At 42.7% G+C, this 24974-nt stretch overlaps 2 protein-coding genes across 5 annotated transcripts in view; one reads left to right on the top strand and one right to left on the bottom strand.

Annotated features, from left to right (window-relative positions):
- Positions 1-537: 537 nt before the first annotated feature.
- Positions 538-3289, bottom strand: cysltr2b (cysteinyl leukotriene receptor 2b). 3 transcript variants are annotated; one of them, XM_031791293.1, is made up of 3 exons: positions 3103-3289; positions 1017-2050; positions 538-956 (listed from the first exon to the last, which is right to left on the bottom strand). In XM_031791293.1, exons 1-3 carry the CDS (start codon positions 3103-3105, stop codon positions 725-727), a joined length of 1269 nt encoding a protein of 422 aa, XP_031647153.1. In that variant the 5' UTR covers positions 3106-3289; the 3' UTR covers positions 538-724. The 3 variants fall into 3 exon arrangements, with proteins under 3 accessions (XP_031647153.1, XP_020326815.2, XP_020326816.2); XM_020471226.2 differs by having other exon boundaries at positions 538-2050; positions 3103-3288; XM_020471227.2 differs by having other exon boundaries at positions 538-2050; positions 3124-3287.
- Positions 3290-5411: 2122 nt separating this feature from the next.
- Positions 5412-24974, top strand: part of rcbtb2 (regulator of chromosome condensation (RCC1) and BTB (POZ) domain containing protein 2) — a 34448-nt gene continuing 14885 nt past the window's right edge. The window contains exons 1-6 of one of the 2 annotated variants that reach the window (XM_031791292.1): positions 5412-5649; positions 8043-8180; positions 14978-15128; positions 15348-15514; positions 20099-20257; positions 24791-24898. In XM_031791292.1, coding sequence (XP_031647152.1) covers positions 8055-8180; positions 14978-15128; positions 15348-15514; positions 20099-20257; positions 24791-24898 — 711 coding nt within the window. In that variant the 5' untranslated portion in view covers positions 5412-5649; positions 8043-8054. The remainder of the gene's footprint in view (positions 5650-8042; positions 8181-14977; positions 15129-15347; positions 15515-20098; positions 20258-24790; positions 24899-24974) is intronic. The other variant, XM_031791291.1, reaches the window with a different exon arrangement.

Raw genomic sequence — 24974 nt, 5'->3', positions numbered from 1 at the left:
CAGCATTTCACGGTAAGGTCTACACTTGTTGTATTCAGCATTTCACGGTAAGGTCTACACTTGTTGTATTCAGCATTTCACGGTAAAGTCTACACTTGTTGTATTCAGCATTTCACGGTAAGGTCTACACTTGTTGTATTCAGTATTTCACGGTAAGGTCTACACTTGTTGTATTCAGTATTTCACTGTAAGGTCTACTACACCTGTTGTATTCAGCATTTCACTGTAAGGTCTACTACACCTGTTGTATTCAGCATTTCACTGTAAGGTCTACACTTGTTGTATTCGGCGCATGCGACAAATAAAGTTTTTGTTTGATGTGATCTCTACTTTATCACTCATTCATGCTGATTGGTGCTTTCCATTCAGAACCTACAGAGCTGTCCAATCCTGTCGGTCTGTACCCTGCCAATGGTGGGTGTGTCTGGTTTCTCCAGAAGTTGCTGTTTGAACATGACTAAGGTAAATGTTATATATTACAATGGTTCAGGCTTGGACAAGTCACAGAATATTCTGATAGTAAACCTGTTAGGCCAACAACAATTACATTTTTTTTAAATTCAAGAGGAGGGGACTGGATACACACACAGTGGGACACATAATTTGTATTGATATACCTAGCTGTATATTGTCTTCTAGGGTTGTCAGCAGAAAATAACCATCTCTAGAGTTTCTTCTCAAAGCCATCAAATATAGTCATATTTCACTTCCAACCTGTCCCAGGCTAACTATCAGGTCTGGAGCTGTTCGGAGCGTTTAGTTCCTGTAGCTCTGATGTCAGACATGTCCCTTCCTGTAGCTCTGATGTCAGACGTGTTCCTTCCTGTAGCTCTGATGTCAGACATGTTCCTTCCTGTAGCTCTGATGTCAGACGTGTTCCTTCCTGTAGCTCTGATGTCAGACATGTTCCTTCCTGTAGCTCTGATGTCAGACGTGTTCCTTCCTGTAGCTCTGATGTCAGACATGTTCCTTCCTGTAGCTCTGATGTCAGACGTGTTCCTTCCTGTAGCTCTGATGTCAGACCCTTCCTCTTTCCCTCTGTCTTAGCCAGTGACTTTGCCTCCGGCTCTTTGTAAGCACCCTGACAGAAAAGCCTGAAGTTCTCTCCAACGAAGAAATAAAGAAGTGGGTCCAAGCAGCTGTTCATCGCTGCCAGACACAAAGTGAGCACAGCTGTTTTGCGTACACGCTCTATGTACCGACAGGAACCTCCATACCCTTTATCCCTCACCTGCATCTCAGCTTCCAGGAAGACAGTCCGCATGACGTGGTAAGGCAGGAAACACACTAGGAAGATGCTAAGGACTATTACAACCAGGGACATGGACTTCTTGTATTGGGATTTCGGCCTTCCTTTAACCTTCCTCAGCTTCAGCAGGCTACGCACCACAAATATGTAACAGATAGAGATCACTGCAAAGGGCACGATGAAGCCCAGAAGTAAGGTGGCATGGTTAGCTATGATCAGTGTGCGGATGTGAATGAGTTTGTATTCTGGATTAAGCTCCAAGCACCTGGTTCTACCATAAGCATCTATGACGGTCCCTGAAGTCAGCATAGGGATGGAGGCTAGCGACACCAGCAGCCAGACCAAAATACACACCAGCCAGGAATTACGGCTATTCTGCATGCTCATATACCTGTACGGCTGGGTGATTGCCACAAAACGAACCACACTCAGCACCGTGAGGAAGTAGATGCTCCCGTACATGTTGATGTAGAAGATGTAGGACATAACGCGACAGGCGATGTCTCCAAACACCCAGCTAGATTCCATGTAGTAGTAGAAGGCCCGGAGTGGCAGGGAGCACACCAACATCAAGTCTGACACCAGCAGGTTGACCATGTACAGGTTGACGGGAGTAAACTTTTTTTTACTCCTCCAGACACTGACGAAGAAGCAGAGGGAGATGAGGTTGAAGGTGAGGCCGAGGAGGAAGATGACAAGGTATATGGGTGGATAGACTCTGTGTTTGAACATGCTGATGGAGCAGTCCGAGGACAAGTTTCCATCTTCCATTATGACTGATTTATTCACTTTAGATTGCTCCTACAACATGGAGAAAGAAAGAGAAATAGGCAGGGAGAGAGAGAGAGAGAGAGACAGAGAGAGAGAGAGAGAGAGAGAGAGAGAGAGAGAGAGAGAGAGAGAGAGAACGAGACAGAGAGAAAGAGAAAGAGGCAGAGTGAGAGATCAGTTTATTAGGATCCCCATTAGCTGTTGCTACATGCACTATTCCTTGAGTCCACACAAAAAAGAGAGTGATGTAATGGGGGGGGGGGGTGAAATCAAGATTTGTGATGGCAACAGTTACACAGCAGCAGGAAGTGTTCCTCCGCGAGTGAAAGAATTCACGAGGAAGTTTTTGGAGTGCAACAAGCACATTTCAAACTCACTCAATCCGCTTTCAGACTACAAGAGTGTTTCAAAGCCTTTCCTCATATCTGTGGTTGTCACAATACTTTTTTTTAGACTTCTAAATACCATTTCCTTTCATCCTGATGACACATTACCATCAATAGTAATAGAATAGTAATAGAAACCCCAAACCTGTTAAGTTATCACTGATCTACCACATCGTCTGGGGCCGCAATTGAGTTTTGCTTCTCCAAAGTCAAACATTCTCAAATACCACAGTCCCCTCTTGCCCTGCACTGTAAACATGCTTTCACTTGTGATAAGGAAGAATTCTTAACAATAACAAATGAGAGAACGAGAAATAGTGGGAGAAGAGAGTGATTAACTATAACCCTTAAGTAAAAAATTTAAAAAGAACAATAGCAGAACAATAACTAAAAATGGTAAATCTGGTTAGTTCAGGAGATTTGTAAAAGCCAAATGGCCTGAGTGTAAATAGTTTCTGCTATAAATTTGAGGAGGCTGTTACCTGCCAAAATACTTCACACCCCCATCCCATGGACTCTCAATATTGTAAGAATTGTCCCATAACACAGCATTTAGAAGCTTTAAATACTCAATACTTTGTGTATGTATTTTCTTAATACTCTTCCATACACATTGTACAACACATTCTGTAGCAAATGTCAAAACAAATGTCAATAAGCTGCAACAACAATCAATCTTAAAACAAAACTTTTTACCATGATTTGATTTGTACCTACTGTGATACACTAATGATGAGAAGCACCCTGACTTTTCAGTCAACACTGTCTTGACGATCAGCAGCTGTTCATCTCAGATCCAGGGCTGTACTGCCACAGCGAGAGTGGGAGTAGGCTGAGCTGAGGGCTGTTGTTTGCAGGATCAACCCTAGATGCACTTGACTTTCTGTCTCCCTGGTAATAATATGTTGTCGTTCACCCCGCCCATTTAGTTTGGCTCTTCCAGTAAAGTTACATATGTCCTTTTAAAGATGAAATTGAAAAAAGACTCCTGTATAGCCCCCCCCCCCCGCCTCCCCCCCAGCATTCCTAGTTGCCAGACACTAAGTCAAGAGAATGTGTCTAAACGTGTGTCTGTATGGCCTGTATTTCTGCATTCATAAACACTTGCCTATTGACTTTCCATTTTCAAAACTTTGTTTATTTGCTGGTGAGACAAATACTTTTTATGCAACAACAAATCAGTCAATAAATCAATTCATTGTTATTATTATAAACTCTGGTGGCTGGTTTATGACTACAGTCGGAGACATTCCCTACACACAGTGTACAGTAGACCGTTGTCCTCAGAGATTTGCCAAGGATGGAGAAAAAAATCTATTCATACACATCCATCGATCCAAAGTAAACAACCAGATGAAAACCCCTGATGTTAGGCCTATACGGAGCATAGACTTTTTACTTGAGAAGTCCTTCCTTTCCAGTAGCTTAAATGACATGTTTGTGCATGGTTACTGAGAAACGCAAACCTATGGCTTGCAGATCAAATCTTGGGTACATTTGATTTTTCCCCCTTTAGGTAACCAAAAAATTGATTATTGGACATTTAGATATTCTAGTAATTAATTCATTAAGGGCAGGGGTGAAATATATTATGTAATGTTTACTTAAAAGGTAAATCTATTATGTTATGGGTACCAAAAGGGAAGAGAAAAAAAGAAGATTGTGCCAAGATTCTCTTATCTTAAATATACTGTAAGTATCTCTCAATAACCCTGACATGTATTTTAGGCTACGATGTATATAAACCCGGGATAGTTGATGCTGTGTATTGGCAATTAAGAGGCTTTGAAGTCACTAGTCGGCCATATGGGTACTCCCCAGTAGGAACAGTCCTCCATGGGAATGAATGGAATTCTACAGTATTTCAATTGAATGTTTCAAGGACTAAATGACATTTATTTAAGTATTGTTTTGTTGTCGTGGGGACGGTAACATTAGTACTCTCTAAAAAATTATACTTTAAGGAAAATGTTTTGATATATTTTTTCATTTTTTAAAATGTTTAGCTCACATACATTTTAAAGTATGCATTTTAGTGTTTGTAATAGAATATACGTGGCAAAAACGAATGTAGACATTAATAAATGCATTTATATTATCTATAGCTTCCAAAATATGTTTTACAAGGGTGGAGGTGCGGTGGCTACAAAGCAGCCCCCTTAAAATCGTCTTGTCTACATATAAAACACATATTTTAGGCTACTGGAAAGGAATGATTTCAAATCAACCTGTAGCAGTGTGCCCATCAATCACATCTTGCTGACGAATGCGCAGGACGGATGTGCTTGAATGTAACAGGAACGAGAACGCCCCCATCGAGGAAGATATGAACTCGGCAGTCAACTTGTACTGTCTGAATAGTAGTGATGGGACGTTCGGACCTTTTTACTGACTGATCTTGTCGACTCATTCAGTCAAAAGAACGAATCTTTCGACTCATTTCGTTCATTTGAGTAAATAATGCATAGGGCACGCAGGACCCTCTACCGGTGAATGATGAACTGGAAATTCGTCATGATTTTACAAGTCTCTCGTTCACCACAAGGGGTTTATTGGAGCTGTTATTTGTGACTGAGACTTGTAAAAGTGTGCTTTAATAAACAATGTACATGTATTTGTTGATACATTTGAAACAAGGTCTAGTTGTGTCAGCAGCCGGACTAGTTTGTGAACGACTCTTGGTGGAAGGCATTGCCTGACTGCTATGAAGGTGATTATGGTTCCAACTGCAACACCCCAAACGATTCGTTCTCGAGTTCGTTGACAAAGGGAGGTATGTTTAGTGTATATTTTGGTTCCACAAAGCTGTGTCCATCATAACATTCAATAATACATTAATTGCATCCATTGTTGCACCATGTGATCAATTATCAGCTCAAAACATGTTTTATTGACTTTTTTCTTCGTGTTTTTTCCGGTGGAGTGCGTATTTATCCTGTTGTATGATTTAATTGAGGCCTGACAGCAGGTCAAACGAACAACTAAAATGATTGAGTCACTCGGGGAAATGAATCATGACTCTTGAATCAGTAAAAAAAGAGTCGTTCGTGAACTGCACATCTCTACTGAATAGCCAAGCAGCTTCCTCGCACTGTATTGTCACGGTTGGTTGGCACGCAATCCTCTGTCTTCCAGAAATGTGATCGCTTTTTAACTCGATTTGCCATATGAAAATGTTAGGGAGTCGCCGACATCACCGTCTGAACCGACGACATCGTTGACGAATAGCACAACAACGCCGGGGTAAGCTATGCTAGCTAGCGTACGCTACTTTAGAAAACATCTTCGAGTAACGTTATCCGAGTCTTGTTTACGTTGGAGTCAGTCAGTCAGTCATAGTATAAACATCTACAATGACATTCAATAACTAAGCAATTTAGTGTGTTTTGTTTTTTTGGCGTTAACTTAGCCACTACAGTTTCTAAATGACGTGTTTCTGCGCATGATCTTAGCTAGCCAACGTCGCCATGACATCGCCTACAAGTGTGACTCGGGGGGTGTCAATTCCTGCTTATCTTCATACCTCCTACTGTACTATCTTTGGTCACACTAGCTTAGCGTAGGGGATAAACTCTCAAAAAGATTTACGATGAACTTGAGAGGCGACGAGTGGGCAAACTGGAAAGCCCGACGTAAACACAGGGAATAGGTAGCCATTATGAATCCGAGAGTGGAAGACTCCTCTCTCTCTCTCTCTTTCTGTCTGTCTCTCTTTCTGTCTCGTCTCAGGCTTCCCATTTGTGAACAGTTCAATCACAAGTCAGACTGTTGAATAAACTCCATTTGAATGTACTTTACTTGTTGTCTGATGATTTTTGACCCTTTTTTTTAATGTAGGAGGTAATCTGAGACAAAATACCCACACAGTAGTGTTCTTAAACCGTATTTCAGTGTGCTGGTCTGTATTTCAGAGCTCAAATGTAATAAATAAAATGTAAAAAAGACCTTAGTCTCAGTATGACTCCCTGATAAAAAAATACAGGTTAAATAAAAATGTTGGTTTTTACCCGTACAAAAAGATTGCTGTTTTGAAACTGAATTAAAAGTGCTGTAACTTCAGGTGACTGGTATTTTGGATGCAGTAATTGCAGAATTATTAACTTATTATTATTATTATTATTATACTTATTATACTTACTATACTTATTATAATTACTATACTTATTATAATTACTATACTTATTATACTTACTATACTTATTATAATTACTATACTTATTATACTTACTATACTTATTATACTTACTATACTTATTATACTTACTATACTTATTATACTTGCTATACTTATTATACTTATTATACTTACTATACTTATTATACTTACTATACTTATTATACTTACTATACTTATTATACTTACTATACTTATTATACTTACTACACTTATTATACTTACTATACTTATTATACTTACTACACTTATTATACTTACTACACTTATTATACTTACTATACTTACTTATTATTAACTTTATTATACTGCAGTAAAAAAAACTAATTTTGGAAGCAGTATGTTCCACTAATTGGAGTTATACTGCAGTTATACTGCTCTCTGACTGCAATCTTTTCCCGTAAAGGTATTTCTGGTTTGCATTTTCAATGCTTGAGGAACTTGCACACGATTTACACAATATGTTAATATTTCCCAATTTAACCCGAAGCACAGACCTAAAGTTGTTCCCGCGCAATCATCTGGCGAAGTTTACTAGCACTTCCAGCTGATAGCGAGGCAAACGCGTTACGGCTGACAACGTTCGGTTACATTCAGATATTGTTTACATATTGTGTGTCGTGAAATCCGTCAGGAGAAATACAAGCAACAGAACCTACCAGCACACTTTCCTATGGTTCCTATGGTTACTATATCTCCACCTCCTACTGCCAAAAAAGGACAGACAACTGGTGAAGTACGTGTTTAAATATTGTATTCAACATTCTGGCTTGTACAGACTTGACCCTTTTATTTTATTTTTTTTAAACTTTTTTTTACAGTGACTTCTTTCAGACTGTTATCAGTGGAGCAAATAAGATCCCGTTTGGGGGACAATTTATACTCTGAAACTCTCCTCACTCACTCTAAACGGACACTTATGATACTTGATAAATCCTTGGGAATAACTTTCTGTACATTTTTGGAATTCCCCCATTCCTGTGTTGACAGATGTACGTTGTTGGAATTCCTTTTTGCTCAGGGAGAATGTTGTTTGTGTGCCAACTGTTTTCATTTAATTAGTGATTCAACAACTGTTATTGTTACATTATTCTATGCTGATGATGGATGGGAAAGTGGCTCTGTCTGTTTGTCCTAGTTGAGTAGTAGTAGTAGTAGTAGTAGTAGTATGCTCGATGCTACCCTGACGTTTCTGCCTGTTTGTCCTAGTTGAGTAGTAGTAGTAGTAGTAGTATGCTCGATGCTACCTTGACGTTTCTGCCTGTTTGTCCTAGTTTAGTAGTATGCTACCCTGACGTTTCTGCCTGTTTGTCCTAGTTGAGTAGTAGTAGTAGTAGTAGTAGTATGCTCGATGCTACCCTGACGTTTCTGCCTGTTTGTCCTAGTTGAGTAGTAGTAGTAGTAGTAGTAGTAGTAGTAGTATGCTCGATGCTACCCTGACGTTTCTGCCTGTTTGTCCTAGTTGAGTAGTAGTATGCTGGACGTGGGGAAGTGGCCAGTGTTTGCTCTCCTGCCTCCAGAGGAACTGCGTCTGATACGACAGGCCTGTGTGTTCGGCAGCGCTGCCAACGAAGCCCTCTATGTCACCGTCAACGATGAGGTACGCACTGTAGGGGCCCCGTCTGACTCAGTAGCAGGGGACATGGGTTACTTCCCAAACCTTAGTACCAATATAGTTCACTACTTTTCACATAGGGTCTCATAGGGCTCTGGTCAAAAGTAGTGCACGATGTAGGGAATAGGGTGCAATTTGGGACTCGGATATACTACTACTATGTAATAGACAAGCTCAAAGTTATATTCTCACGCGGTCCGATAGGTGTTAGGCCTAGTGTTTATGAAATAATTGTGTTTAGTACTTGGACAAGACCTAGTAGGCTACTTGTGACAACGTATAGGCTAGGCCTGACTGAGTAATCAGCAGCATCCTCAGAGTGATATGTGGCTGGAAATAGAGGCCTTGTTGTTTGTCACACTGAGGCAGAACACTCCAAATGACACCTTATTCCCTACATACAGTGCTTTGCAAAATTATTCAAATCCCCTTGGATTTCTTCACATTTTATTGTGTTACAAAGGGGGATTTAATTGTCTTATTTTGTCAACAGGTTACACACACACACAAAAATAATAATAATAATAATAAATACAAAAAAAAAGAGATTTAAGCCAATTAATAAAATAAAAAAATGTATGTATATATATTTTTTTAAATAATTTTTTATTTGAAGTCAAAGCTGTAACTAAGCATCTTAGGAACATTCAATATATTCTTGGTAAACAACTCTAGTATATATATTAGGCCTTGTGCTTTAGGTTATTGTCCTGCTGAAAGGTGAATTCATCTCCCAGTCTGGTGGAAATCAGACTGAACCTGGTTTGCCTTTCTGATTTTGCCTGTGCTAAGATCTTTTCCATAATTTTTTTCCTGAAGATCTCCCTAGTCCTTGCTGATGACAAGCATACCCATAACATGATGCAGCCACCACCATACTTGAAAATATGAGGAGGTACTCAGTGATGTGTTGTGTTGGATTTGCCCCAAACATATAACACCTTCTATTCAGGACATAAATATAATTTCTTAGCTATTTTTTTTCTCCAGTTTTACTTTAGTGCCTTATTGCAAACAGGATGCATATTTTGTAATATTTGTATTCTGTACAGACTTCCTTCTTTTCACTCTGTCCTTTAGGTTAGTATTGTGGAGTAACTACAATGTTGCACACATACAACATGATAAGCACATGTTTACTCCTGAACTTATTATGTGACTTGTTAATAAGCACAGTTTTACTCCTGAACTTATTATGTGACTTGTGAAACACAGTTTTACTCCTGAACTTATTATGTGACTTGTTAAACACAGTTTTACTCCTGAACTTATTATGTGACTTGATAAACACAGTTTTACTCCTGAACTTATTATGTGACTTGTTAAACACAGTTTTACTCCTGAACTTATTATGTGACTTGTTAAACACAGTTTTACTCCTGAACTTATGTGACTTGCTAAACACAGTTTTACTCCTGAACTTATTATGTGACTTGTTAAACACAGTTTTACTCCTGAACTTATTATGTGACTTGTTAAACACAGTTTTACTCCTGAACTTATTATGTGACTTGTTAAACACAGTTTTACTCCTGAACTTATGTGACTTGTTAAACACAGTTTTACTCCTGAACTTATTATGTGACTTGTTAAACACAGTTTTACTCCTGAACTTATTATGTGACTTGTTAAACACAGTTTTACTCCTGAACTTATTATGTGACTTGTTAAACACAGTTTTACTCCTGAACTTATTATGTGACTTGTTAAACACAGTTTTACTCCTGAACTTATTATGTGACTTGTTAAACACAGTTTTACTCCTGAACTTATTATGTGACTTGTTAAACACAGTTTTAGTCCTGAACTTATTATGTGACTTGTTAAACACAGTTTTACTCCTGAACTTATTATGTGACTTGTTAAACACAGTTTTACTCCTGAACTTATTATGTGACTTGTTAAACACAGTTTTACTCCTGAACTTATTATGTGACTTGTTAAACACAGTTTTACTCCTGAACTTATTATGTGACTTGTTAAACACAGTTTTACTCCTGAACTTATTATGTGACTTGTTAAACACAGTTTTAGTCCTGAACTTATTATGTGACTTGTTAAACACAGTTTTACTCCTGAACTTATTATGTGACTTGTTAAACACAGTTTTACTCCTGAACTTTATTTAGGCGTGCCATAACAAAGGGGTTGAATACTTATGCACTCAAGACATTTCAACTTTTTTCTTTTTGAATGAATTTGTAATCAAATCAAATCAAATTTATTTATATAGCCCTTCGTACATCAGCTGATATCTCAAAGTGCTGTACAGAAACCCAGCCTAAAACCCCAAACAGCAAGCAATGCAGGTGTAGAAGCACGTACATATAATAAAACATTATGGGATGTTATGTGTAGGCCAGTGACACATCTCAATCCATTTTAAATCTCAGTCTGTAACACAACAAAACGTGGGAAAAGTTCATGGGTGTGAATACTTTCTGAAGCCACTGGGGCGGGGGGGGTGTAGTCATTTACATGTCATCACCTGTTATTGAACACAGAGGGAGTTTGCGTAACTTATTCGGTGATTAGTGGAGCCACATTTTATCTCCTGAACTAATTTCGGCTTGCCAAAACCAGGGGGCTGAATACTTATGGAATGACTATATTTTAGTTTATAGATTTACAATCTTTTTTTTTTAAAACATTTTAAACGTAAAAATAAATAATAATTTTCTTCCACTTTCACATTAGAGTATTTTCTGTTCACAAGAAATAACAAATCCATTTAAAATCCCATTTTGTAACACAGTAAAACGTGAAGAAATCCTCGTAAAAGGATATGTTTACGAGGCACTGTGTAGGGAATACCTTGTGGGATACAGCCCGAGGTCAGTCAGCGAACGATAGTTCCAGAGACTGGGTCAAGCAGATAGTGAGGCTATATTTAGCCATTGTAAAGCCCTGTTTTTGATCCATCTGAAAGCCTCTGTTCATGTCGGACTGTGTCTTAACACACTGATCCATTTGTTTTCCTCAATAAGGACCCAGTTTACACCCAGGCTATGATGTTACTTACTTTTGTCATGCCGTGTCTTTATAAACTTGGGCACCCAGGCTAAACTTTTACAACAAAAAAATATAGGAATGCCAATGGAGGAGGTGTTGCTGTTTATATTCAGAACCTCATTCCTGTAAAGATTAGAGAGGATCTCATGTTAAATACTGTTGAAGTCATATGGCTACAGGTTCATCTGCCTCACCTAAACCCATTCTGGTGGGAAGCTGCTATAGACAGTCAGTATCTGGATAATGTTAAATACTGTTCAGGTAATATGACTGCAGGTTCATCTGCCTCACCTAAAGCCCATTCTGGTGGGAAGCTGCTATAGACCACCAAGTGCTAACAGTCAGTATCTGGATAATGTGTGAAATACTTGATAATGTATGTGATATCAACAGAGAGGTATATTTTCTGGGTGATTTAAATATTGACTAGTTTTCAACAAGCTGCCCACTTAGGAAAAAGCTTCAAACTGTAACCAGAGCCTGCAACCTGGTTCAGGTTATCAGTCAACCTACCAGGGTAGTTTACAAACAGCACAGGAATTAAATCAACATGTATTGATCACATCTTTACTAATACTGCAGAAATGTACTTTAAAACAGTATCCAGATCCATAGGATGTATTGATCACAATACAGAAGCCATATCTAGGAAAACCACAGTTTCCAAAGGCTGGGCCTAATATAGTGTATAAGAGGTCAGGCTGGGCCTAATATAGTGTATAAGAGGTCAGGCTGGGCCTAATATAGTGTATAAGAGGTCAGGCTGGGCCTAATATAGTGTATAAGAGGTCAAGCTGGGCCTAATATAGTGTATAAGAGGTCTAACATAGTGTATAAGAGGTCAGGCTGGGCCTAATATAGTGTATAAGAGGTCAGGCTGGGCCTAATATAGTGTATAAGAGGTCAGGCTGGGCCTAATATAGTGTATAAGAGGTCAGGCTGGGCCTAATATAGTGTATAAGAGGTCAAGCTGGGCCTAATATAGTGTATAAGAGGTCTAACATAGTGTATAAGAGGTCAGGCTGGGCCTAATATAGTGTATAAGAGGTCAAGCTGGGCCTAATATAGTGTATAAGAGGTCTAACATAGTGTATAAGAGGTCAGGCTGGGCCTAATATAGTGTATAAGAGGTCAGGCTGGGCCTAATATAGTGTATAAGAGGTCAGGCTGGGCCTAATATAGTGTATAAGAGGTCTAATATAGTGTATAAGAGGACAGGCTGGTTCTAATATAGTGTATAAGAGGTCAGGCTGGTTCTAATATAGTGTATACGAGGTCAAGCTGGGCCTAATATAGTGTATAAGAGGTCAGGCTGGGCCTAATATAGTGTATAAGAGGTCAAGCTGGGCCTAATATAGTGTATAAGAGGACAGGCTGGTTCTAATATAGTGTATAAGAGGTCAGGCTGGTTCTAATATAGTGTATAAGAGGTCAGGCTGGGCCTAATATAGTGTATAAGAGGTCAGGCTGGGCCTAATATAGTGTATGAGAGGTCAGGCTGGGCCTAATATAGTGTATGAGAGGTCAGGCTGGGCCTAATATAGTGTATGAGAGGTCAGGCTGGGCCTAATATAGTGTATGAGAGGTCAGGCTGGGCCTAATATAGTGTATAAGAGGTCAAGCTGGGCCTAATATAGTGTATAAGAGGTCAAGCTGGGCCTAATATAGTGTATAAGAGGTCAGGATGGGCCTAATATAGTGTATAAGAGGTCAGACTGGGCCTAATATAGTGTATAAGAGGTCAGACTGGGCCTAATATAGTGTATAAGAGGTCAGGCTGGGCCTAATATAGTGTATAAGAGGTCAGACTGGACCTAATATAGTGTATAAGAGGTCAGACTGGACCTAATATAGTGTATAAGAGGTCAGGCTGGGCCTAATATAGTGTATAAGAGGTCAGGCTGGGCCTAATATAGTGTATAAGAGGTCAGGCTGGGCCTAATATAGTGTATAAGAGGTCATACAATACGTTTTGTAGTGATTCCTATGTTGATGATGTAAAGAATATTTGCTGGTCTGTGGTGTGTAATGAGGATTTATGAAATTGCTTATTCCAGTTGTTAATAAACACGTACCAATTAAGAAAATGACCTTTTTAAAACGGTTGAATCCCCATTGGATTGATGAGGAATTGAAACATTGTATGGTTGAGGCAAAAAGGAAAGGCAAATAAGTCTGTCTGCACAACCGATTGGCAAAAATATTACAAATTGAGAAATCATCTGAATTAAAAAGAAGAAGAAACGACACTATGAAACCAAGATGAATGGCTTTGGGGCATCTTAAGTTACATCTTGAATAAAAAGAAGAAGAAACGACACTATGAAACTGAGATAAATGATATGATGAATGATAGTTAAAAGCTTTGGAGCATCTTCAATAACATTTTCAGAAAAAGGGCAAATCTCCGCTCCATCATTCATTGAATCAGATGGCTCAGTCATCACAAAACCCAACTGATATCGCCAACTACTTTAATGAGTTTTTTTAATTGGCAAGATTAGCAAACTTAGGCATGACATGCCAGCAACAAACGCTGACACTACACATCCAAGTATAACTGACCAAATTATAAATGGCAAGAATTGTCATTTTAAATTCCGTAAAGTGAGTGTGGAAGAGGTGAAAAAAAATATATAGTTGTTTATCAACAATGACAAGCCACTGGGGTCTGACAACTTGGATGGAAAATGACTGAGGATAATAGAGGGTATTACCACTCCTATTTGACACATCTTCAATCTAAACCTACTAGAAAGTGTGTCCCTTCAGGCCTGGAGGGAAGCTGAAGGCCTTCCTCTACCTAAGAATAGTAAAGCCCCATTTACTGGCTCAAATAGCCAACCAATCAACCTGTTACCAACCCTTAGTAAACTTGGTGTTTGACCAGATACAATGCTATTTCACAGTCAACAAATTGACGACAAACGTTCAGCATGCCTATAGAGAAGAACACTCAACAAGCACAGCACTGACACAAATGACTGATGATTGGCTGAGAGAATTTGATGATAAAAAAGATTGTGGAGGCTGTTTTGTTAGACTTCAGTGCAGCTTTTGACACAATATGGATCATAGTCTGCTGCTGTAAAAACGTATGTGTTATGGCTTTACACCACCTGCTATATTGTGGATAAAGAGGTACCTGTCTAACAGAACACAGAGAGTGTTCTTTAATGGAAGCCTCTCCAACATAATCCAGGTAGAATAAGGAATTTCCCAGGGCAGCCGTCTAGGCCCCTTTAATTCTTTTTCAATCTTTACTAATGACATGCCACTGGCTTTGAGGAAAGCCAGCTTCGAGGAAAGCCATTTTGCCGAACCCCAGGAAGAGTAGGTAGCAGCTAATGGGGCTCCATAATAAATACAAATTCTATTGTCTTTCAAGAAATGCTCCATGCGTGCTTTTTAGTTCAAGAATAGGATTACCCAGGAAACGGGCCCTAGATGTTTATCATGGAAATAACACGATAAGAATCCGTTATGTGACAACATGTCTATATAGTTTTACTATCATTCTTACCCCTTTGCAAGCCAGTTAACCCACTGTTCCCCAGGCATCGAATGTGGAAGATACATTTCAGTTGAATGCATTCAGTTTTGCGACTGACTAGATACCCCCCCCCCCCCCCCCCCTTCCTTTCCCTATCTTTTTAAGCTCATAGATACTAAGCTGAGCCATATGGGTTTCTGGTCACAATTAGTGCACTCTATAGGGAATAGGTTGTAATTTGGGGCTCAGACAAGTTGTTTTGCTCCTCATTGTACAGGTGTTTGCCCTGGGCACCAACTGTAGTGGCTGTCTGGGTCTGGGGGACCTGCAGAGTACCATAGAGCCCCGCAGGATCGACGTGCTATGCGGGAAGAAAACAGTCTCTCTGAGCTACGGAACAGGACCACATGTAGTCATTGCTACTGCCGGTGAGATGAGACGATCTAAATCATGTTTGGTACATTTTGTTGCTTGTTAAAAGTAGGATTCCATATATTTTTGTATAGTTTTTTTTGTCAAGAAATAGATTTGGTATTTTTCACATTTTTACTCCGTAGAAGGTGGACATTGGATTGAGATTAATTCTGACCTGTAAATGTGGATATTTGTCAACTAAATCAAATCAATCTATTATACGTGCTGTGTAGACGGAGAGGTGTTTGCCTGGGGGCACAACGGCTACAGCCAGCTGGGAAATGGGACCACCAACCATGGCTTGACCCCAGCCCAGGTCTCCACTAACCTGCTCAACAAGAGGGTGACGGAGGTGGCCTGTGGCTCTCACCACACCATCGCCCTCACTACCGACGGAGAGGTAGGATGCGTCACAAATGGCACCCTATTTGGAGGGCTGTTTTGGGCCCAGAAGTATGTGCCATGACCATGGCCCAGAGGTGTGTGTATATACAGGGAGGGGATAATGACGTGGCTGTAGGCAGGGAGGGGATAATGACGTGGCTGTAGGCAGGGAGGGGATAATGACGTGGCTGTAGGCAGGGAGGGGTTAATGACGTGGCTGTAGGCAGGGAGGGGATAATGACGTAGCTGTAGGCAGGGAGGGGATAATGACGTGGCTGTAGGCAGGGAGGGGATAATGACGTGGCTGTCGGCAGGGAGGGGATAATGACATGGCTGTAGGCAGGGAGGGGATAATGACACGGCTATAGGCAAGGAGGGGATAATGACACGGCTGTAGGCAGGGAGGGGATAATGACGCGGCTATAGGCAGGGAGGGGATAATGACGTGGCTGTAGGCAGGGGGGGGATAATGACGTGGCTATAGGCAGGGAGGGGATAATGACGTGGCTGTAGGCAGGGAGGGGATAATGACGTGGCTGTAGGCAGGGAGGGGATAATGACGTGGCTGTAGGCAGGGAGGGGATAATGACACGGCTATAGGCAGGGAGGGGATAATGACACGGCTATAGGCAGGGAGGGGATAATGACACGGCTGTAGGCAGGGAGGGGATAATGACGCGGCTATAGGCAGGGAGGGGATAATGACGCGGCTGTAGGCAGGGAGGGGATAATGACGTGGCTGTAGGCAGGGAGGGGATAATGACGTGGCTGTAGGCAGGGAGGGGATAATGACGTGGCTGTAGGCAGGGAGGGGATAATGACGTGGCTGTAGGCAGGGAGGGGATAATGACGTGGCTGTAGGCAGGGAGGGGATAATGACGTGGCTGTAGGCAGGGAGGGGATAATGACGCGGCTGTATGCATGGAGGGGATAATGACACGGCTGTAGGCAGGGAGGGGATAATGACACGGCTGTAGGCAGGGAGGGGATAATGACGTGGCTGTAGGCAGGGAGGGGATAATGACGTGGCTGTAGACAGGGATGGGATAATGACGTGGCTGTAGGCAGGGAGGGGATAATGACGTGGCTGTAGGCAGGGAGGGGATAATGACGTGGCTGTAGGCAGGGAGGGGTTAATGACACGGCTATAGGCAGGGAGTGGATAGTGACACGGCTGTAGGCAGTATTATTGAGTGGCTATAGGCGGTGTTATTGAGAGTGGCTATAGGGGGGGAGGGAGGGAGAGGGGGAGAGGGGGGGAGCGAGCAATCGATCGATCTAAGCACTCAGTAGCCAGTCATGCAACCCTGCACCGTGAACAAAGCACTCAGTATCCAGTCATGCCACCATGAACAGACTTTGATATCGGTCGGAAGTTGTACCGCCTTTCAACGAGAAGGAGGTGGATGTACAGTACCTGTCAACAGTTTGGACACACCTCTTTTAAGGGTTTTTCTTTATCTTGTACTATGTTCTACATTGTAGAATAATAGTGAAGACATCAAAACTATGAAACAACACCTCGTTGGCTGCTTTTCCTTCACTCTGCGGTCCGACTCATCCCAAACCATCTCAATTGGGTTGAGGTCGGGTGATTGTGGAGGCCAGGTCATCTGATGCAGCACTCCATCACTCTCCTTCTTGGTCAAATAGCCCTTACCAAGTCTGGAGGTGTGTTGGGTCATTTTCCTGTTAAAAAAACAAATGATAGTCCCACTAAGCCCAAACCAGATGAGATGGTGTATCGCTGCAGAATGCTGTGGAAGCCATGCTGGTTAGGTGGGCCTTAAATTCTAAATAAATCACCGACAGTATCACCAGCAAAGCACCACCACACCACCTCCTCCATGCTTCATGGTGGGAACCACACATGCTGAGATCATCCATTCACCCTCACCTTGTCTCACAAAGACATGGCGGTTGGAACCAAAAATCTCCAATTTGGACTCCAGACCAAAGCACAGATTTCCACCGGTCTAATGTCCATTGCTCGTGTTTCTGGCCTCAAGCAAGTCTCTTCTACTTATTGGTGTCTTGAACAGTTGATGTGTCTGTCTGTTACTTGAACTCTGATGCATTTATTTGGGCTGCAATTTCTGAGGCTGGTAACTCTAATGAACGTATCCTCTGCAACAGAGGTAACTCTGGGTCTTCCTTTCCTGTGGTGGTTCTCATGAGAGCCAGTTTCATCATAGCGCTTGATGGGTTTTGCAACTGCACTTTAAGAAATGTTCAAAGATCATGAAGTGTTTCATATTGACTGACCTTCATGTCTTAAAGTAATGATGGACTGTCGTTTCTCTTTGTTTATTTGAGCTGTTCTTACCATAATATGGACTTGGTCTTTTACCAAATAGGGCCATCTTCTGTATACCAACCATACCTTGTCACAACACAACTGGTTGGGCCAAACGCATTAAGAAGGAAATAAATTCCACAAATGAACTTTTAACGTGTCACACCTGTTAATTGAAATGCATTCCAGGTGACTACCTCATGAAGCGGGTTGAGAGAATGCCAAGTGTGCAAAGCTGTCATCAAGACAAAGAAAGGGTGGCTACTTTGAAGAATCTAAAATCTATTTAATTTGTTTAGCACTTTTTTTCCTTCTACATGATTCCATGTGTGTTATTTCATAGTTTTGATGTCTTCACTATTAGTCTAGAATGTAGAACATAGTACAAAATAAACAAAAACCCATGAATGAGTAGGTGTGTCCAAACCTTTGACTGGTACTATGTAAACATTTTTCTGAAGGTATCATTTTTTAGAGATTACTAATGTTATTGTCACCACGACAACAAAGAAATACTTAAATACATGTAATTTTGTCCTTGAAACATTTAATTGAAATAGAATTCCATCCATTCCTATGGAGGACTGTTCCTACTGGGCAGTACCAATATGGAAGGAAAGAAATTCCACAAATTAACTTTTAACAAGGCATACCTGTTAATTGAAATGCACTCCAGGTGCTCTACCTCATGAAGCTGGTTGAGAGAATGCCAAGCTTGTGCAAAGCTGTCATCAAGGCTAAGGGGTGGCTACTTTGAAGAATATAAAATATAAAATAAATGTTGATTTGTTTAACACTTTTTTTTTAGTTACTACATGATTCCATGTGTGTTATTTCATAGTGTTGATGTCTTCACTATTATTCTACAATGTATAAAATAAAGACAAACCCCCTTGAATGAGTAGGTGTATCCAATCTTTTGACTTATACTGTATATTTTACTCCATTTGAGCGGGTTGAGACATTCCTAAAATGGCCACGAGAGATTTGGTCACTGCTCCTCCAAAGTGTTCTGGTGGGAAAAAGCTCCCCAAAGTGAACGCCACCTTATCCCTTAATCAGAGCTCAGATACTGAAGATAACGCTGATTTATTTTGGGCTTACAAATCGGTCCCAGAGGCATACAGACAACAAGACACAATCACACAATCAGCCATGTTGACCCTGTAAGGAAATAGCATGTCTTTTTGATCAGTGGTTCTCAAGAGGGTCAAGGACCTTGGGGACTTAAAGACTCTCCTATTTCTCGAGTAGTTCAACAACAAAAAAATGGTTCGGATTTGTATCAGATTCCTGGCTAAATGCAACATGTAAAAAAGTGTTGGTCCCGTTTTTCATGAGCTGAACTTAAAAGATCCCAGAAATGTTCTATAGGCACCAAAAAATATAATTTCTGTCATTGTGCACACATTTTCTTTACATCCCTGTTAGTGAGCATTTCTCATTTTCCCAAGATAATCCATCCACCTGACAGGTGTGGCATATCAAGAAGTTGATTAAACAGCATGATCATTACACATGTGCACCTTGTGCTGGGCACAATAAAAGGCCAATCTAAATTGTGCAGTTTTGTCAACCAACACGAAGCCATAGATGTCTCAAGTTTTGAGGCAGCGTGCAATTGGCATGCTGACTGTAGGAATGTCCACCGGAGCTGTTGCCAGATAATTGAATGTTCATTTCTCAACCATAAGCCGCCTCCAACATCATTTTTAGAGAATTTGGCAGTACGTCTAATCAGCCTCAAAACCGTAGACCACCACGTGTAGCTGCGCCAGCCCAGGACCTCCTCATCTGTCTTCTTCACCTGCGGGATCTTCTGAGACCAGCCACCCGGACAGCCGAGGAGCAATTGTGACTGTAATAAAGGCCTTTTTGTGAGGAAAATCTAATTCTGGGTTGGCCTATGCCCTCCCAGGCTCCGCCCATGGCTGCACCACATTTACATGACTGGGCATCCATAGATTAAGGCCTAATGCATTTATTTGGATTGACTGATTTTTTACCTGAACTGTAAACTCGGTAAAATCGGTGAAATTGTTACATGTTGCGTTTTCTATAATTTTTTTGTTCATTATAAATAGGATTTAACTGCCATTTGTGAACACAGCTTTTGTTAGTTCCCTCTTCTGTTTTGAACAACAATGTTTGGTTTTCTTGCACAGCAAAAGGTTGAGGTAATTTAGGTAGATATGTGCATACAGTGTGCCATCTGTTCTTAAATGTTCAGTTTTTGTTGTTCATTTTCTGGTTCTGTGACCTTTTTTAACCTTTCACCTCTGACCCCCCCCCCCCCCCCCCAAGGTGTTTGCATGGGGCTACAACAACTCTGGCCAGGTGGGATCAGGGTCGACGGCCAACCAGCCCACGCCGCGTCGGGTCAGCAGCTGCCTGCAGAACAAAGTGGTGGTTAATATCGCCTGTGGTCAGCTCTGTTCCATGGCTGTGCTGGACAATGGAGAGGTAAAGGATACCGAAGTGTAAATCCTGAATACAACGAGTATTTTATATGGTCACGTTCCTGTCCAGGCCGAGTTTGTCTGTGTGGCAGAAACACAGAGGATGGAAAACGTAAGAAATCGATGCATTGATCGGTAGTTGATGAAGTCGTAGCAGCAGAAGAGTCTGTTTTCGTAATCAACCATTGATTCGGCTGCAGGCAGTGTAAAAGACAATAAATATAATTGCTGTCCAAAAAATATAATTTGTGCTTTTGAGCGTGGAAGGCTGCTGATGCATCCAAAGAAGTCAGTGAGTTAGGATGGATTGTATTAATATGGTCCCACAGATGGCAACAGGACAGGGTTATAGTCCCACTATCTGTAGGACTACAACCCTGTCCTGTTGCTATCTGTAGGACTACAACCCTGTCCTGTTGCTATCTGTAGGACTACAACCCCGTCCTGTTGCTATCTGTAGGACTACAACCCCGTCCTGTTGCTATCTGTTGGACTACAACCCCGTCATGTTGCTATCTGTAGGACTACAATCCCGTCCTGTTGCTATCTGTAGGACTACAACCCCGTCCTGTTGCTATCTGTAGGACTACAACCCCGTCCTGTTGCTATCTGTAGGACTACAACCCCGTCCTGTTGCTATCTGTAGGACTACAACCCTGTCCTGTTGCTATCTGTAGGACTACAACCCCGTCCTGTTGCTATCTGTAGGACTACAACCCCGTCCTGTTGCTATCTGTAGGACTACAACCCCGTCCTGTTGCTATCTGTAGGACTACAACCCCGTCCTGTTGCTATCTGTAGGACTACCACCCCGTCCTGTTGCTATCTGTAGGACTACAACCCTGTCCTGTTGCTATCTGTAGGACTACAACCCCGTCCTGTTGCTATCTGTAGGACTACACTATCTGTAGGACTACAACCCCGTCCTGTTGCTATCTGTAGGACAACACTATCTGTAGGACTACAACCCTGTCCTGTTGCTATCTGTAGGACTACAACCCCTTCCCGTTGCTATCTGTAGGACTACAACCCTGTCCTGTTGTTATCTGTAGGACTACAACCCCGTCCTGTTGCTATCTGTAGGACTACAACCCTGTCCTGTTGTTATCTGTAGGACTACAACCCCGTCCTGTTGCTATCTGTAGGACTACAACCCTGTCCTGTTGTTATCTGTAGGACTACAACCCCGTCCTGTTGCTATCTGTAGGACTACAACCCCGTCCTGTTGCTATCTGTAGGACTACAACCCCGTCCTGTTGCTATCTGTAGGACTACAACCCCGTCCTGTTGCTATCTGTAGGACTACAACCCCGTCCCGTTGTTATCTGTAGGACTACAACCCCGTCCTGTTGTTATCTGTAGGACTACAACCCCGTCCCGTTGCTATCTGTAGGACTACAACCCCGTCCCGTTGCTATCTGTAGGACTACAACCCCTTCCCGTTGCTATCTGTAGGACTACAACCCCGTCCTGTTGCTATCTGTAGGACTACAACCCCTTCCCGTTGCTATCTGTAGGACTACAACCCCGTCCCGTTGCTATCTGTAGGACTACAACCCCGTCCTGTTGCTATCTGTAGGACTACAACCCCTTCCCGTTGCTATCTGTAGGACTACAACCCCTTCCCGTTGCTATCTGTAGGACTACAACCCCGTCCTGTTGTTATCTGTAGGACTACAACCCCGTCCTGTTGCTATCTGTAGGACTACAACCCCGTCCTGTTGTTATCTGTAGGACTACAACCCTGTCCTGTTGCTATCTGTAGGACTACACTATCTGTAGGACTACAACCCCGTCCTGTTGCTATCTGTAGGACTACAACCCCGTCCTGTTGCTATCTGTAGGACTACAACCCCGTCCTGTTGCTATCTGTAGGACTACAACCCCGTCCTGTTGCTATCTGTAGGACTACAACCCTGTCCTGTTGTTATCTGTAGGACTACAACCCCGTCCTGTTGCTATCTGTAGGACTACACTATCTGTAGGACTACAACCCCGTCCTGTTGCTATCTGTAGGACTACAACCCCGTCCTGTTGCTATCTGTAGGACTACAACCCCGTCCTGTTGCTATCTGTAGGACTACAACCCCGTCCTGTTGCTATCTGTAGGACTACAACCCCGTCCTGTTGTATCTGTAGGACTACAACCCCGTCCTGTTGCTATCTGTAGGACTACAACCCCGTCCTGTTGCTATCTGTAGGACTACAACCCCGTCCTGTTGCTATCTGTAGGACTACAACCCCGTCCTGTTGCTATCTGTAGGACTACAACCCCATCCTGTTGCTATCTGTAGGACTACAACCCCGTCCTGTTGCTATCTGTAGGACTACAACCCCGTCCTGTTGCTATCTGTAGGACTACAACCCCGTCCCGTTGCTATCTGTAGGACTACAACCCCTTCCCGTTGCTATCTGTAGGACTACAACCCTGTCCTGTTGCTATCTGTAGGACTACAACCCCTTCCTGTTGCTATCTGTAGGATAACACTATCTGTAGGACTACAACCCCGTCCTGTTGCTATCTGTAGGACTACAACCCCGTCCTGTTGCTATCTGTAGGACTACAACCCCGTCCTGTTGCTATCTGTAGGACTACAACCCCTTCCCGTTGCTATCTGTAGGATAACACTATCTGTAGGACTACAACCCCGTCCTGTTGCTATCTGTCGGACTACAACTCCGTCCTGTTGCTATCTGTAGGACTACAACCCCGTCCTGTTGCTATCTGTAGGACTACAACCCCGTCCTGTTGTTATCTGTAGGACTACAACCCCGTCCCGTTGCTATCTGTAGGACTACAACCCCGTCCTGTTGCTATCTGTAGGACTACAACCCCGTCCTGTTGCTATCTGTAGGACTACAACCCTGTCCTGTTGCTATCTGTAGGACCACAACCCCGTCCTGTTGCTATCTGTAGGACCACAACCCCGTCCTGTTGCTATCTGTAGGACTACAACCCTGTCCTGTTGCTATCTGTATGACTACAACCCCGTCCTGTTGCTATCTGTAGGACTACAACCCCGTCCCGTTGCTATCTGTAGGACTACAACCCCGTCCTGTTGCTATCTGTAGGACTACAACCCTGTCCTGTTGCTATCTGTAGGACTACAACCCCGTCCTGTTGCTATCTGTAGGACTACAACCCCGTCCTGTTGCTATCTGTAGGACTACAACCCCGTCCTGTTGCTATCTGTAGGACTACAACCCCATCCTGTTGCTATCTGTAGGACTACAACCCCGTCCTGTTGCTATCTGTAGGACTACAACCCCGTCCTGTTGCTATCTGTAGGACTACAACCCCGTCCTGTTGCTATCTGTAGGACTACAACCCTGTCCTGTTGCTATCTGTAGGACTACAACCCCGTCCTGTTGCTATCTGTAGGACTACAACCCCGTCCTGTTGCTATCTGTAGGACCACAGCCCTGTCCTGTTGCTATCTGTAGGACTACAACCCCGTCCCGTTGCTATCTGTAGGACTACAACCCCTTCCCGTTGCTATCTGTAGGACTACAACCCCGTCCCGTTGCTATCTGTAGGACTACAACCCCGTCCTGTTGCTATCTGTAGGACTACAACCCCGTCCTGTTGCTATCTGTAGGACTACAACCCCGTCCTGTTGCTATCTGTAGGACTACAACCCCGTCCTGTTGCTATCTGTAGGACTACAACCCCGTCCTGTTGCTATCTGTAGGACTACAACCCCGTCCTGGTGCTATCTGTAGGACTACAACCCCGTCCCGTTGCTATCTGTTGGACTACACTATCTGTAGGACCACAACCCGTCCTGTTGCTATCTGTAGGACTGCACTATCTGTAGGACTACAACCCCGTCCCGTTGCTATCTGTAGGACTGCACTATCTGTAGGACTACAACCCCGTCCCGTTGCTATCTGTAGGACTACACTATCTGTAGGACTACAACCCCGTCCTGTTGCTATCTGTAGGACTACACTATCTGTAGGACCACAACCCCGTCCTGTTGCTATCTGTAGGACTACAACCCCGTCCCGTTGCTATCTGTAGGACTACAACCCCGTCCCGTTGCTATCTGTAGGACTACAACCCCGTCCTGTTGCTATCTGTAGGACTACAACCCCGTCCTGTTGCTATCTGTAGGACTACAACCCCGTCCTGTTGCTATCTGTAGGACTACAACCCCGTCCTGTTGCTATCTGTAGGACTACAACCCCGTCCTGTTGCTATCTGTAGGACTACAACCCCGTCCTGGTGCTATCTGTAGGACTACAACCCCGTCCCGTTGCTATCTGTTGGACTACACTATCTGTAGGACCACAACCCGTCCTGTTGCTATCTGTAGGACTGCACTATCTGTAGGACTACAACCCCGTCCCGTTGCTATCTGTAGGACTGCACTATCTGTAGGACTACAACCCCGTCCCGTTGCTATCTGTAGGACTACACTATCTGTAGGACTACAACCCCGTCCTGTTGCTATCTGTAGGACTACACTATCTGTAGGACCACAACCCCGTCCTGGTGCTATCTGTAGGACTGTAATCTGTGTTCTGTTTGCAGACCTATGGTTGGGGCTATAACTGCAACGGGCAGCTTGGTCTGGGCAACAATGGGAACCAGCAGACCCCGTGTAGGATCGCAGCTCTACAGGGAGTCAACATTATACAGGTGAGGAGTCCACATTATACAGGTGAGGAGTCCACATTATACAGGTGAGGAGTCCACATTATACAGGTGAGGAGTC

The sequence above is a fragment of the Oncorhynchus kisutch genome, linkage group LG15 (genome assembly GCF_002021735.2).
Source record: "Oncorhynchus kisutch isolate 150728-3 linkage group LG15, Okis_V2, whole genome shotgun sequence".
NCBI lineage: Eukaryota > Metazoa > Chordata > Actinopteri > Salmoniformes > Salmonidae > Oncorhynchus > Oncorhynchus kisutch.
Note: the sequence above shows the minus strand (reverse complement) of the source record. Positions and strands in the feature narration are given on the sequence as shown.